This window comes from Coregonus lavaretus (genome assembly GCF_964263955.1).
Source record: "Coregonus lavaretus genome assembly, contig: HAP1_SCAFFOLD_1089, whole genome shotgun sequence".
NCBI classification, from domain to species: domain Eukaryota; kingdom Metazoa; phylum Chordata; class Actinopteri; order Salmoniformes; family Salmonidae; genus Coregonus; species Coregonus lavaretus.
Window position 1 is genome coordinate 71807 of NW_028163412.1, and position 16070 is coordinate 87876.

The following is a 16070-nucleotide window of genomic DNA, read 5'->3' on the forward strand; positions in this document are numbered from 1 at the left end:
ACATGTCACCTGACTGGCTTTGGATAGCCTATATCAGGGTCTAGTTAGGGACATGTCACCTGACTGCCTTTGGATAGCCTATATCAGGGGCTAGTTAGGGACATGTCACCTGACTGCCTTTGGATAGCCTATATCAGGGTCTAGTTAGGGACATGTCACCTGACTGCCTTTGGATAGCCTATATCAGGGTCTAGTTAGGGACATGTCACCTGACTGCCTTTGGATAGCCTATATCAGGGTCTAGTTAGGGACATGTCACCTGACTGCCTTTGGATAGCCTATATCAGGGGCTAGTTAGGGACATGTCACCTGACTGGCTTTGGATAGCCTATATCAGGGGCTAGTTAGGGACATGTCACCTGACTGGCTTTGGATAGCCTATATCAGGGTCTAGTTAGGGACACGTCACCTGACTGCCTTTGGATAGCCTATATCAGGGTCTAGATAGGGACATGTCACCTGACTGCCTTTGGATAGCCTATATCAGGGGCTAGTTAGGGACATGTCACCTGACTGCCTTTGGATAGCCTATATCAGGGTCTAGTTAGGGACACGTCACCTGACTGCCTTTGGATAGCCTATATCAGGGTCTAGTTAGGGACATGTCACCTGACTGCCTTTGGATAGCCTATATCAGGGTCTAGTTAGGGACATGTCACCTGACTGGCTTTGGATAGCCTATATCAGGGTCTAGTTAGGGACATGTCACCTGACTGCCTTTGGATAGCCTATATCAGGGTCTAGATAGGGACATGTCACCTGACTGGCTTTGGATAGCCTATATCAGGGTCTAGTTAGGGACATGTCACCTGACTGCCTTTGGATAGCCTATATCAGGGTCTAGTTAGGGACCGGCAATAAAATACACAATGAAAATGAGACAATAGTTTCATATCTTTACGTTTTCTCTTTAAATTCTTTCAATATTTGTATATGAACAACAGTGTCATTGTCTCATTTAAACATTCATTTGTATTTGACCAAGGCAACTCAACTATAAAGGCATAACAGCGCAACACAACTCCAAACATGACAGATACGAAGCTACATGGCCCCCAGGGTATATGAATATAAAGAGACAGGAGACAAAACAAATTAGCCTGTAGAATGGAATTAGTTATAAGACCTCTATGATTCATTTAATTTTGTCAGCTAATGTGAGATTTTTAGATTAAATAATATTTGAGGACACATTACTTAAGGGCCTGTGTATTTTCTAAGTTATGTTCACCTTCAATCTAACCACAAAGCTGGCCATCTTTTCTCCTTTATGGCTGACCTCCTCCTTCCCTTCTAAGTTCAAGTGTGTTTATTTATTATATACACATGATATACACTGTGTGGACAAAACATTAGGGATACCTGCTCTTTCCATGACATAGACTGACCAGGTGAATCCAGGTGAAAGCTATGATCCCTTATTGATGTCACCTAAAGCTGTGTCAGTCATGACATTCTGTCAGCCGGTGATTGTCATTCAGATAACTGCCGGTCTCATGCTTATTGTCCTTAATTAACATCAACACATTTAGCATTCCCTGGATTCCACGCATAGCCTACAAGTCACTGATGCGGACCATTGGAACATCTACATTTAAAAAGTCTAATAAATCCATTCAATAGCCTACACCATCACAATAACTCCAGTATGACAATGTATGCATTCACTAACTGTAAATCGCTCTGGATAAGAGCGTCTGCTAAATGACTAAAATGTAAAATTATTTATTTTAGACAGGTCTAAAGAAACATGACATTAAGAAAATGTAGCCTATTTCAGAAGAACACACTAAGAATTAGGGGTTCAATTAGGAAAGTTGAAATGTAAAAAAGGTTCTTATATTTGGAGAGTTCCTCTGGGAACGTTTCCTAATCAATGGGTTCATATTTGAACCTTTCTGATCATAAATGGTTCTTGGAGGAACCTGAAGGTGAAAAGGTTCCTGGAGGAACCTTTCAATATGCTGACGGCCTCTTATTATCAATAGGTTCCACATGACTACTACCACCCATATCAACAGTTTCTCCAAATGTACACAAAAAACTCCTGCTAAGTGGTAGTCCCTGTTCTCCTGCATTCTTTAGGGAGAAGAACATCTAGCAAAGTTTTGTTAGCTAGCGGGCTAATTTTAGCTAATTTTGACCCCATTGGTTCTTGCATGAACAAACCCCCTCTGTCTGAATATCAGGTGACTGACTGCCCATGGTTTTCATTAATTGTCCCAGTTCACCACTTCCATAAGGTCTGTAAAGTCAGTCTATTTCCAGCCTGCAGTCATTTGATCCTAGATTTGCTGTTTTCCTTTTCACTGTATGTATTTTCCAATGACAGCCTGTGTTGTGATATCAGCAAGAAAACGTTCTGATAAGTGTCATGTTATTATAGGAAGTGACAGTGATTTGGAACTTTTGCAGTTACCTTTTGGTAATTTGACTAGAACATTTCTGATAAAGAAATATTTTCTTTGAGTTCTGGTCTGGTGATTCCCTCCATTGGACGACATGATGTGAATGTCCCCATTCCCTGCTGACCTTGGTGATCAGGAGAACCTCCCCCTTACTTCCCCCACCAACCCACTGGGTCACTCAGGTCTTCCACTGCTGGACATCTCATCATCCAACCCACTGGGTCACTCAGGTCTTCCACTGCTGGACATCTCATCATCCAACCCACTGGGTCACTCAGGTCTTCCACTGTTGGACATCTCATCATCCAACCCACTGGGTCACTCAGGTCTTCCACTGCTGGACATCTCATCATCCAACCCACTGGGTCACTCAGGTCTTCCACTGCTGGACATCTCATCATCCAACCCACTGGGTCACTCAGGTCTTCCACTGCTGGACATCTCATCATCCAACCCACTGGGTTACTCAGGTCTTCCACTGCTGGACATCTCATCATCCAACCCACTGGGTCACTCAGGTCTTCCACTGCTGGACATCTCATCATCCAACCCACTGGGTCACTCAGGTCTTCCACTGCTGGACATCTCATCATCCAACCCACTGGGTCACTCAGGTCTTCCACTGCTGGACATCTCATCATCCAACCCACTGGGTCACTCAGGTCTTCCACTGCTGGACATCTCATCATCCAACCCACTGGGTCACTCAGGTCTTCCACTGCTGGACATCTCATCATCCAACCCACTGGGTCACTCAGGTCTTCCACTGCTGGACATCTCATTATCCCCAAACCCAACCTTCACCGTTTTGGCAACAGGACATTCTCCAGGGCAGCACACAGACAATGGAACTCCCTGCCTCCATCTGTCTGTGGCTGTTGGTAACCAATGGTTATTTAATTGGTTTAAACTTCAAATGTGAACTTTGACTATAGCATACTTTGCTGTCACACCTCGCACGCAAATACATTTTTCATATTGTGTGGAGTAGGGTGAATAATGGATGTGCCCGAATCAAATCTTTCCAAGAGAGGTGTGGCATCAAAGTAATGTGGTGACCACTTCAAGGTCGTAGGCTTTCATAATATAATATCTATAGAATATATGGATAATATCCATTCATTTAAATAAAGTGTTAACCACAAAGTATGGGCTTGTTGTTTTGTTTTGGATTCATTGTTTTCATGTTGATTCGTGTTGTTTCATGTTTCATGTTTAATATTGACAGATGTGTCATATCAATAAGCTGATTAAACAGCATTATCATTACACAGGTGCACTTTGTGCTGGGGACAATAAAACGGCACTCTAAAATTTGCAGTTTTGTCACACAACACAACGCCACAGATGTATCAAGTTTTGAGGGAGCATGCAATTGGCATCCTGATTGCATGAATGTCCACCAGAGCTGTTGAATGAGAATTGAATGTTGAATGTACATTTCACTACCATAAGCCGCCTCCAACATTGTTTTAGAGAATTTGGCAGTACGTCCAACCGGCCTCACAACCGCAGACCACGTGTAACCACGCCAGCCCAGGACCTCCACATCCGGCTTCTTCACCTGTGGGATCGTCTGAAACCATCCACCCGGACAGCTGATGAAACTGTGGGTTTGCACAACCAAAGAATTTCTGCACAAACTGTCAGAAACAGTCTCAGGGAAGCTCATCTGCGTACTCGTCGTCCTCACCAGGGTCTTGACCTTACTGCAGTTCGGTGTCATAAACGACTGCATCGGGCAAATGCTCACCTTCGATGGCCACTGGCACGCTGGAGAAGTGTGCTCTTCACAGATTAATCCGGTTTCAAATGTACTGGCGTCGTGTGGGCAGCAGCCTGATCAACTCTATGCGAAGGAGATGTGTCGCGCTGCATGAGGCAATTTACATTTTAATTAGGCCTACATGAAACATGAAACAACAATATTAAACATGAAACATGAAACAACAATAATAAACATGAAAGCAATAAATCCAAAACAAAACAACAAGCCCATACTTTGTGGTTAACACTTTTTTTTTTATGAATGAATATTATATATTCTATAGAAATTATATTATGAAAGCCTACGACCTTGAAGTGGTCATCACGTTACTTTGATGCCACACCTCATTCATGGAGGAACCAATGAGGTCAAAACGTTAGCTAGCTACACCAGGTAGACAAATTAGCCAGCTAGCTAGCAAAACTGTCGTTGACGTTCTTCTCCCTAAAGAAGGCAGGAGAACAGGGACTGTCACTAAGCAGGTTTCTTTTTGTGTACATTTCTAGAAACTGTTGTTGTTTTCCAGTGAGTGTTGTCGTGTAGCGACCAGTCTGTCTCCAAGGCCGTTCCTGGAATGGAATGTTGACGTGGGTGGTAGCAGTTGTGCAGGAGCTATTGATAATAAGAGGGCGCCAGCATGATTGTGTTCATGAGTGTGTTCTTCTGAAGTAGGCTACATTTTCTTCATGTCATGTGTCTGTATACCTATCTAAAATAAATACATAGAGTTATTGTGACGGTGTAGGCTATATTCAATGGGATTTATTAGACTTTTGCAAATGTAGATGTTCCAAAGGTCCGCATCAGTGGCTTGCAGGCTATGGGTGGAAGCCAGGAGATGCTAAATGTGTTGATGTTAATTAAGGTCAATAAGCATGAGACAGGCAGTTATCTGAATGACAATCACCGGCTGACAGAATGTCATGACCACCACAGTCCTCCGTAACATCAATAAGGGATCATAGCTTTCACCTGGATTCACCTGGTCAGTCTATGTCATGGAAAGAGCAGGTATTCCTAATGTTTTGTCCACACAGTGTATATCATGTGTATATAATAAATAAACACACTTGAACTTAGAAGGGAAGGAGGAGGTCAGCCAGAAAGGGAGGGGAAAAGATGGCCAGCTTTGTGGTTAGATTGTAGGTGAACAAAACATTGAAACTACATAGTCTTAAGTTATGTCCTCAAATGTTATGGAATCTAAAAATATCACATTAGCTGGTAGAACTGACGAATGAAATGAAAATGAGAGTGAGAGTGAGAGTGTGAGTGAGAGTGAGAGTGAGAGAGTGAGAGTGAGAGTGAGAGAGAGAGAGAGAGAGAGAGAGAGAGAGAGAGAGAGAGAGAGAGAGAGAGAGAGAGAGAGAGAGAGAGAGAGAGAGAGAGAGAGAGAGAGAGAGAGAGAGAGAGAGAGAGAGAGAGAGAGAGAGAGAGAGAGAGAGAGAGAGAGAGAGAGAGAGAGAGAGAGACAGAGAGAGAGAGAGTGAGAGAGTGAGTGGGTGAGAGTGTGAGTGAGAGTGAGAGTGAGAGGGAGGAACCTGATATGTAAATAGGTTCAGCAAACGAAAGTAACTTTCAGTGACCGAATGATCATTCTAGACTCTGCTTCTATTGAGAGACACATAAAAGGTAAGACGACGATTGTTATTATATTAATATAGTTGATGATATTGTTATGTGTATTAATATAGTTGATGATATTGTTATGTGTATTAATATAGTTGATGATGTTGTTATGTGTATTAATATAGTTGATGATATTGTTATGTGTATTAATATAGTTGATGATATTGTTATGTGTATTAATATAGTTTATGATATTGTTATGTGTATTAATATAGTTGATGATATTGTTATGTGTATTAATATAGTTGATGATATTGTTATGTGTATTCATATAGTTGATGATATTGTTATGTGTATTAATATAGTTGATGATATTGTTATGTGTATTCATATAGTTGATGATATTGTTGTGATATTAATATAGTTGATGATATTGTTATGTGTATTCATATAGTTGATGATATTGTTATGTGTATTCATATAGTTGATGATATTGTTGTGATATTAATATAGTTGATGATATTGTTATGTGTATTCATATAGTTGATGATATTGCTATGATATTAATATAGTTGATGATAATGTTATGTGTATTAATATAGTTGATGATATAGTTATGATATTAATATAGTTGATGATATTGTTATGTGTATTAATATAGTTGATGATATTTTGTTATGTGTATTCATATAGTTGATGAATATTTTGGTGGACAGAGTGTTATAATAGGCCTACTCTCCTTAAAATGTTTTGGATATAAATTAGATGCGGGATGTGAATTCGTTCTGTTTCCATTTGTGTGCCCCAGGGTGATCACTCCTACACTATCTAGAATCTAAAAGGGTTCTTTAGCTGTCCCCATGGGAGAACCCTTTGTAGAAACCTTTTTGGTCCTAGGTAGAACCCTTTTGGGTTCCATGAAGAATCCTTTCCACAGAGGGTTCTACATAGAAGCCAGAAGGGTTCTACCTGGAACCCAAAAGCGTTATCCTGTGGGGACAGCCAGAGGACCCTTTTGGAACTCTTTTTTCTAAGAGTGTACTGTATCATAGGTCTATAGACTTGTCTTCTCAAAACAGGCTTAAAACACAACAAGCAACAACATTTTCTCTTTCTAATCTACTGTTAACTCTTTTCACTCAGGAAGGTATTTTGTGTGAAAGAGAGACAAATAAATATTGTGGAAAGGCTGTGTGTTCATTAGTGCCCACCGTAGCAAAACGTTTGGCAACAGAAACCGTTTAGGTCACGTTGTACAGCGTTTGGAGTAAACTGTTTATGCAACATTTTAAAACTGTTGGCTGCTGTGTAAACGAATGAATACGACCCAGGTAGTAGCCTACAACTTGGCTGTTGATGCCTGCCTCATGCTGAAACCTGAACTTGGTGTACTATGTGTGAGAAAAGAACTTGGTGTACTATGATGCTAGCTAGATATACTGGTTAAAACCGATTTGTAGGTGATCAATCCTGCTACTGATAACCTATGTGAACTGATTTGAACAGGTTTAGGCTGGTCATCTAGGATATTGTATGCTATAGCCGAGGTATAGACCTTGATCTGCATATCACTAACAAACTGCTATTATACAGTAAAACCTAGCCTACTTTGCATAATATAAAATCTCGTACTTCTTGCAAAAAACCTTTCTGTACGGATCACTGATCACCCTCAGATCAATCATGTCCGTTTTAGCCCTTCTGTCTACATTCTCAGATACGTTTAGAAAAGAACAGATTGAAAAAAATAGTCTACTTTTAATAAATACACATTAGCCTGAGAGAGTGGAAGGCCTGAGAGGAATGTGGCCTTGTGTTGCTGCACTGTCTTTAACTACCTTAACAAACAGTAACAGGGAGATGAGGTGAAAGATATCAGTCACGACTACATGTTGTTACAGGCTTTGGTATTTCCATTTATATTTTGAGGTTGGACGTTAGCACGTTGGCCGCACCTCTTGGCGCCACCTCAATAGACAGTATGCTTATGCCTGTGCTGGCTTGTCATCTCTTTAGTCAGAAGGGTTCCATCTGTTATGTGATATTGAAGAGCAGCTGGCCCAGTGTTCTGGTTGGCCTTAGATATGTTAGAAGACTGGTACCTCTTTGTAGCTCTGCTTCTTTAAGTTGATGAACAAAGTCTTTCTGCCTTGTATCTCCCAGGTTTTTGTCTGGTTTGGTTTGGTCTGGTTTGGTTTGGTCTGGTTTGGTCTGGTTTGGTTTGGTCTGGTTTGGTTTGGTCTGGTTTGGTCTGGTTTGGTCTGGTGTGGTCTGGTTTGGTTTGGTTTGGTCTGGTTTGGTCTGGTTTGTTCCACTTGTTTTTTTACTCCATATTGTAAGTTGGAGGGTTTTATTTCAGATGTCCTCGTCTGGAGCCACTTCAATGGGCACTCATGGTGGGAGTCTTTTAGGTACCACTTTCTTGTTGCTAGTCAACATTCAGTGGACACTAGGGATTGGACGATTAATACCGGAGCTACGATGTGCCGTTGCAGTTTTCAAAGCACTACTGATTCGACACAACGTATCAATGCTTGTATCAAAGTAACAATACTACGTGATGATGACGGTCGAAGCTTCAGACATCACACTACCATCTGACAGGTGTCAGAAGAGCACCGACCTCTGCTGGAAGCTTTGTGTTTTTATCTATACAGGACAAAAATATAAACGCAACATGTAAAGTGTTGGTCCCATGTTTCATGAGCTGAAATAAAATATCCCAGAAATGTTCCATGTGCACAAAAAGCATATTTCTCTCCGATTTTGTGCACACATTTGTTAACATCCCTGTTAGTGAGCATTTCTCAGTTGCCAAGATAATCCATCCACCAGACAGGGGTGGAAAATCAAGAAGCTGATTAAACAGCATGATCATTACACATGTGCACCTTGTGCTGGAGACAGTAAAAAGGCCACTCGAAAATGTGCAGTTTTGTCACAAAACACAATGCCACAGATGTCTCAGGTTTTGAGGGAGCGTGCCATTGGCATGCTGACTGCAGGAATGTCCACCAGAGCTGTTGCCAGAGAATTACATTGGTGTCAGAAGTGGAACGGCGGCTGTGAGGTCATCAGACTGGCCCGGACGTGTGAGTAGTCGACTTCCTGGTCGGAGGGGGCAGTGTGAGCCACATTCCAATTCCCACCATGTGGGTTAACCCTATTGGTGCGATGCGTAGGTTGTTTGCCTTTTACACGTGCAACCTGGGTTCGCTTCCCTGCCCTGCTGTTTGCTACATTGGAGTCAGAATAGTATGGTGTCTGTGAGGCCATCAGAATGCACGGCCCGGATGTGTGAGGGGTCTGAGTAGACGAAGCACGGGACTTGCTTTTATAAGGGGCAGTGTGAGCCAGGTTACAATTCCCATCGCAGCAATAGGTTTAACCCTATAGACAGGTTATAATTAGGTTTAACCCTACTGCTGCGATGCTTAGGGTGTTTGCCTTTTTCGCCAGCGACCTGGGTTCACTGCCCTGCCCCGCTGTTTATTACAATATTAATATCACAGGCTACCCGACGTCCGTTGAACAAAGAGACACAACAATATGAGTGAAAGGATTTTAGGATAATATCAGTTAGTGTTTATTTAGAGTTGTCTTCTGGGTTCAGCCTTCTAGCTGGCTTTTTCAATAGGGTGAAATATAACAAATGACATGGTCTCAGAGTTTGGAGATAACCATTCCCAGTTTAAATCGCCCATGATTTCCATTTCATTATTTCCCCAGAGCAGCAAGGGAATCTAGAGACTCAACCTTTGCAGAATCAGAATCACCTTTAATCGCCTACAGTTGGCATGCTGACTGCAGGAATGTCCACCAGAGATGTTGCCAGAGAATTGAATGTTCATTTCTCTACCATAAGCTGCCTCCAACGTCGTTTTAGAGAATTTGGCAGTACGTCCAACCGGCCTCACAAAATGCGAGAGATCTCACTGATTTCTCCCTGGTGCCAGTGCTTTTTTTTTTGATGCAAAGTCTCTTTCAAACACTGACCTCTACTGGACACCGTATTTATACATTTAGTTTGATGTCTTCCAGTTTGTAGCCCCTGAATGGGAGCTCAGCAGGTAGGGACAGGGATTGGGATTTCCCATTGTTGTTTAAATAATGTGTTTTATTTAGTGTAACCTATGATAATCTTCTGTATTTAGTATCCTAAATAATACCACAGATGCATCGTTTTTGAAAACATAACTAACTAAATGTTATTTTTATTAGTACTCAAATCTATCCATGGCGTTTTCAGCAAAATTTGTTGAAAGCCCCAAAGGGTTCAGAAAGCCTCTGTTTCCCATCACTAGTGGACACCCCCATGAGTGTCTTTCAGAACCCCTCCTAAAACCACCTGTTTCGTTTTGGTTGTTGTTAGTGACTCTTTGTTAGTTCCTTCTTCTGTTTGAGAGACAATGTTTTATTTCTTGTTGAGGAACGTAACAATGTTCCTCAATAATGTGATTAAATTAAATCACCCAACTGTTTGGATACGTCTGTTAGTAAATGTTTTATTTCTAAGAGATCATGAGTAAAAGAGAAAAATTGACATTCTAGAATGAGTTGTCACTGTGTTCACCACAACCAACATTCTGCATCTCTGTTTAGGGGTCAGTGGTCTAAAATGAGTCTCTCTGGGGAGAGAGAGGAGGGGGGCCCTGCCTCTAAAATGAGTCTCTCTGGGGAACATGACACCAAAGCTAAGAGGTGAGATAACAATTATATGAATAATTTATTATGTTTATTTCCAAAACGCTATTTCCCCCAAAAAATCACATTTGTGTTTAAAAAAATATATAATTTATTGCTAATATTACTTTTCTCAGATTTGTTATTCATAGATTTTAAATGTGTATGCATTTTTTTTTGTTGTTGTTTGCAAAACACTACATTTCCATTGTTCAGCCAGAATAAAATGTTTATATCCTGTATATATGACTGTGATATGTGGTTGTCTCACCTAGCTATCGTAAGATGAATGCACTTACAGATGCCATATCTTAATTTGACCCAGTTTCTCTCAGCAGGAAAATAATCCTGCAGCATCCTGCAGCAACAGGAAATATGAATTATTATGTGGATTATAATTAATGGAAATTTGTTGTAGGGGTTGATACATTTTTCATTATAGCAAAATAAGTCTGACATTTTGAAGTGGAAATTATAAACTTTAGAAGCCTTTTTAAACCTTGAATACATTACAAGTATGCATTTCCTGATGTGTGGGAAAATTCATTTTCAAATTTCAACTAAAAAAAAGAGAAAAGTAAAAAGAAAGTAAAGTAAAAGAGAACAATGGCACTGAGTTTGAAGGTAGGCCTTGAAATACATTCACAGGTACACCTCCAATTGACTCAAATGATGTCAATTAGAATATCAGAAGCTTCTGAAGCCATGACATTCCAAGCTGTTTAAAGGCACAGTCAACTTAGTGTATAAAAACTTCTGACCCACTGGAATTGTGATACAGTGAATTATAAGTGAAATAATCTGTCTGTAATCAACTGTTGGAAAAATGATTGTGTCATGCACAAAGTAGATGTCCTTACCGACTTGCCAAAAATATAGGTTGTTAACAAGGAATTTGTGGAGAGGTTGAAAAACGAGTTTTAATGATTCCAAACTCAGTGTATGTAAACTTCCGACTTCAACTGTATGGAACCAATAAAAGTAATATATATTTTTGGGTTCAGTGAAGAAGAACCTCTAGCGTTCTGATCAACGAAAGGTGAATGTTTTGAGGATGTGAACCCAGCAGCCCTCCAGGTCAGATCAAGCCCGCCTGTTTTTTCCAGCGCCCGGCCCGGGATTCGAACCAGCCACCTTTCTGCCATAGGTCCAACTCCTGCCACTGCTCCAACTCCTTAGACACTGGGCGAAAACCTGAGTTAATCTTCAGAAATAAGAATGAGTTGATCTGCCAAAATGAAGACAAAATGCTATGCAGACATACACAGTATCAGTTGTTATACATAATTATTATACATAAATCATTGCCAAAAGCACAAGACATACTGTGCATGTAGGTCTATATTTATGGATTGATCATATAGAAATATAAAAATATTATTTTTAACTACTCCAAAGCAATTACATGTGGTGCAGGAACCACTGACTCGCTGCATTATTCTATAGTATTATCAAGACACCTGCTGTTAATTCTTAACTGGTTAGGACAGCTCATGAGGTGTCCTAAATATCTGCCGACTAGGTGGGACTAGAGGCTTCATGCATAGCTTTAATTTATACCCATAAGTGTAAAATGTCTTTATTCTCAGCACTTATACGACCAATGTTCTACTCTGAGACATTTTGTGGATATGGGCCCAGATCTCAAAATATTGTTATAAAAAAACTTTAAATATTTGTTATATATATATATATATGTAAATTAATATTAAAAATGAAAGTTACTAATGTAAGCCACTGTAAAGACTTGGTTTAGTTTGTTGTGTTGCACTGCTCATGTCCACGTTCTGGAACTGTCCGCGTCCACGTCTGGTGTGGCGCCAGGATATTGTCCAGTTAGGGCTGAGGTGATCTTGGGGAATAATGACGAAGTTCGTTTCAGTGTTTCAGTGTTGAGATGCCGGAGTTTATTGTTCAATTTGCTTTTTGGTCAGGGACAGTATGAGTGTAGCCAGATCCTTTTCACTCGCTATCCATGTTTAATTTTGTGGTTCACCGGATTCGTCATCATCCTCGAGGGACAGACAAACGACCTGCTGGTTAGCCAAGCTAGTCGGTACAGCTAGCTAAGCTAGCTACTCTACCAGCAGAATCCTAGTTATCCTAGCTACCACTACATCATCACCGGCTGCCTGCATTTCTTGTGGACCGATGGAGCTCCCTGGTTGTTTCTTCCACCTGTTAAATACTGTGGAGAGCTTCTCCCTCTCTCGTTGACGGATGCTGGCTTCCTACGCTCCCTCTGTCCGGTTCTCCTCTCTTCACTAGATGGACGGTAACTTTAGTGTTTAACCCCTCTCTGTCCAAGGACCGAACTTTTGAATATTATTTTCGGGGCGCCTCAACTGGGCTCCATGACATTTTTAACGCTTTTTATCTTGATAAAAACTAGTTCATTGCATCCGCCATGGAGCCCAGTTTCATAATATTACCTTATGTCCCTACTTATGGAGTAATTGTGAAAAAACAGGCCTTATGTTTGGTCATGTTTCACCCTACCAGCTCCTATTAGTTCTATTGAGCTCCGAGACACTGACTCGCATTCAGAACGTTCTATTCCCAGCCCATTGTTCTGAGTCACAATGCCAGCTTCATTATTGTTATCAATGAGACCTGCCTGCGTTAACCCTGTAGGTTTACCTCAGGTAACTTATTATTAACAAGATTACGGCTACTTGGTGAGCGGGGCTAATGTTCACCTGTGTACACGTTTGCATTCACCCATTCTACTATCGATAGCCATCAAAAGTTTTAAAAAAAAACGCATATCCCTGTCCTCTTTTTCAAGATTTTGCCGATTTAAACAGCCAGAAGACATTTTTAAATTAAGAAATATACTTTTTTTTGACGATTTGTTGTTTCTATATGGCTGCTGGGTAATTTGATATGCATCGAAATCTTCGTTTGTAGGCATCGAATTGAGCGAATACTGACCAGGTTCACTGAGTTGCAAACCAAATGGATATAATGGGGTGATCGTTGTCTAATCGGGTGGTCTAGCTAATAGATTTGTAGATCTGACGCAGTTGCTACCTCAGATTATGAGCCTAGCAGGTGTTGTGAATGAGGTATGTAGTACCCACATACGGCCACAAGGAGGAGCAAGAGTGCCATAAACCCATACTGTTTTTTGCCTTAAAAACCCTAAACTTAACAATCAATCAAATATATTTATAAAGCTCTTTTTACATCAGCAGATGCACAAAGTGCTATACAGAAACTCTAACCCTAGATATAACCTATTTTAGCCTTAACCCTAGGTATAACATATTTTAGCCTTAACCCATAAGTTATTTTATGAAATTTATTATTGCAAGGCTGTACGTGAATTAATAACTTTTAATTAATAAATATTTCCAATAGATGGAAGCATATGACCACAAATCATCAGTTATAGGCTGCAAGCAGCAATATGATTGACATAAAATAGCATGCAACCAAAGACTATATGTCCCGTGATTAACTAAGACTGTCACTCATTACTTTAGTTAGCTATATATCTCGTATTAGGCCTGTGTTGCTTTTAGAAGAGCAATTAAATAGTGACTATAGCAGGTGATGAACACTGGGTAAATAATCACTAGTCAGATGCGCTAACCTCAACCCTAGTATACATGCATTATAAAAAATGATCTTAATATCTGATATTGGGAGTAAACAACCTCGGAATAGAAAAGACAAGAGTGCATCTTCCAGCCCGCCAATAAATTACATCATGCAAATGTACCTCAACATGCCCCTCGCTTGTGCTAGAAGGCAGAGTGCTCGCTGCTGGTTGATGAATCTGACAATGAATGTACTAGGAAAATAAGTTTTCCTTGACCAGAGGTGACTAAATTAATGTTCAGGCTTATTTATAATCGTTATAGTAATGAAGTATAATTTCAAAACATGAGCATAAAACAGCTAATAATAAACATGAATCATCATTATATTATTTCACAGTAATCTGTTAAATGCTTTTTCAGTCGTTCCTCTTGCGTTAGCAGTGTGGAAAGGGACAGTAAAAAGCGTGTGCAGGAGTTTTCCTGTGAGGGGGAGTGGTGGTGTATCCAGGGAGAAAACTAAAGGAATATTCTGAAATGTCATTTGTGGTCTTATGCTGCCATCTATTGGAAGTAGTCAGAAACTGCAGTAGTACTGAATAAAGTGTATCCTTACTGAAGTAGTAATTACTCAGAATTTCAAAATATGACATTTTCTAGTTCATTGTACCACCTACAACCATAAAATAACAATTTATAGCATAACAAACAATGAAACTGACATAAACCAAAAACACTATACAAAAACACTATACCTAGCAGTACTACTTATTTATCTGAGAGTGGGGCAGATATATGTATTATTACTGTGTAAAACCTAGCAGTACTACTTATTTCTCTGAGAGTGAGGTAGATATATATTATTACTGTGTAAAACCTAGCAGTACTACTTATTTCTCTGAGAGTGAGGCAGATATATAGCATTTTGCAAAAAACATGATTATTTGTCTCTCTGAAATAAAACTGTTAAGTGATAGATTTTAAACAAATGCATGTCTCCAATCTCTTTCATAATTTATTTAAACAACAAAAGCTACTTTACAAACATTTCTGAAAATGGATATATAGCGTTTTGGAATGAAACTCTTCTTATTTTTCCCGATCTGAGCTCAGAGTAGATGAGAGACATAATGTTTGTCTCTGTTGTGTTGAAGCCCAATCAAGCAGGAGAGACCAGCCTCCCCTGTACCCAGCTGTGTATCCATGAAGAGTGACCGGTCTATGAATCATCCTATAATGTTTAGAGAGGGAGACTTTTCTACTGAACAAAGGTAAGAATAACTCATGGGTCATGGTCAGTGAGTTAAACAACACTGTCTCTAGTAATTTCTCCTCTCCCATTTTCCCATTTATTTTTGTTGTTTTCATAATCCATAGGCTAATCTTTTTTTCAATTTTCATAGTCCTGAAACAATATTAAACAAACACAACATTCCCTCCCTGTGTGTGTGTGTGTTTGTGTCAGTGAGTGAGTGTGTGTGTGTGTGTGTGTGCACTCCCTGGATGAGGAGATGTAATCTCTATCCTGATTGCCTAGTCACTTTCACCCCTACCTACATATACATATTACCTCAATTACCTCAACTACCTGGTACCCCTGCACATTGACTCAGTACTGGTACTCCTTGTATATAGTCTAGTTATTACCTCAACTACCTGGTACCCAGCACATTGACTCAGTACTGGTACTCCTTGTATATAGTCTAGTTATTACCTCAACTACCTGGTACCCTGCAAATTGACTCAGTACTGGTACTCCTTGTATATAGTCTAGTTATTACCTCAACTACCTGGTACCCCTGCACATTGACTCAGTACTGGTACTCCTTATAGCCTCATTATTGTTATTTTATTATGTTACTATTTCCTTTTTTATTTAGTGACTTTTTGTGACTTTTTAACTCTGCATTGTTGGGAAAGGGCTCGTAAGTAAGCATTTCAAGGTAAAGTGTACCACTGTTGTATTCGGCCCATGTGAGAAATACAATTTGATTTGATTTTAAGCTCATGCGCAGAAATACGTCATTGGGTCTAATGGTCGTCTTGTGCCGAACTGCACATGTGCAGGCCGTCAAATCAAAGGCACTCCTTCGATAT

General features: G+C 40.1%; 1 protein-coding gene across 1 annotated transcript in view; it reads left to right on the forward strand.

Moving 5' to 3' along the window:
* Positions 1 to 10298: 10298 nt before the first annotated feature.
* The window catches only part of LOC311118173 (NACHT, LRR and PYD domains-containing protein 3-like), a gene marked incomplete at its 3' end in the record, with an annotated part of 28222 nt that continues 22450 nt past the window's right edge, over positions 10299 to 16070 (forward strand). Inside the window, exon 1 of the mRNA XM_084193030.1 lies at positions 10299 to 10446. Coding sequence (XP_084049156.1) covers positions 10364 to 10446 — 83 coding nt within the window. The 5' untranslated portion in view covers positions 10299 to 10363. The remainder of the gene's footprint in view (positions 10447 to 16070) is intronic.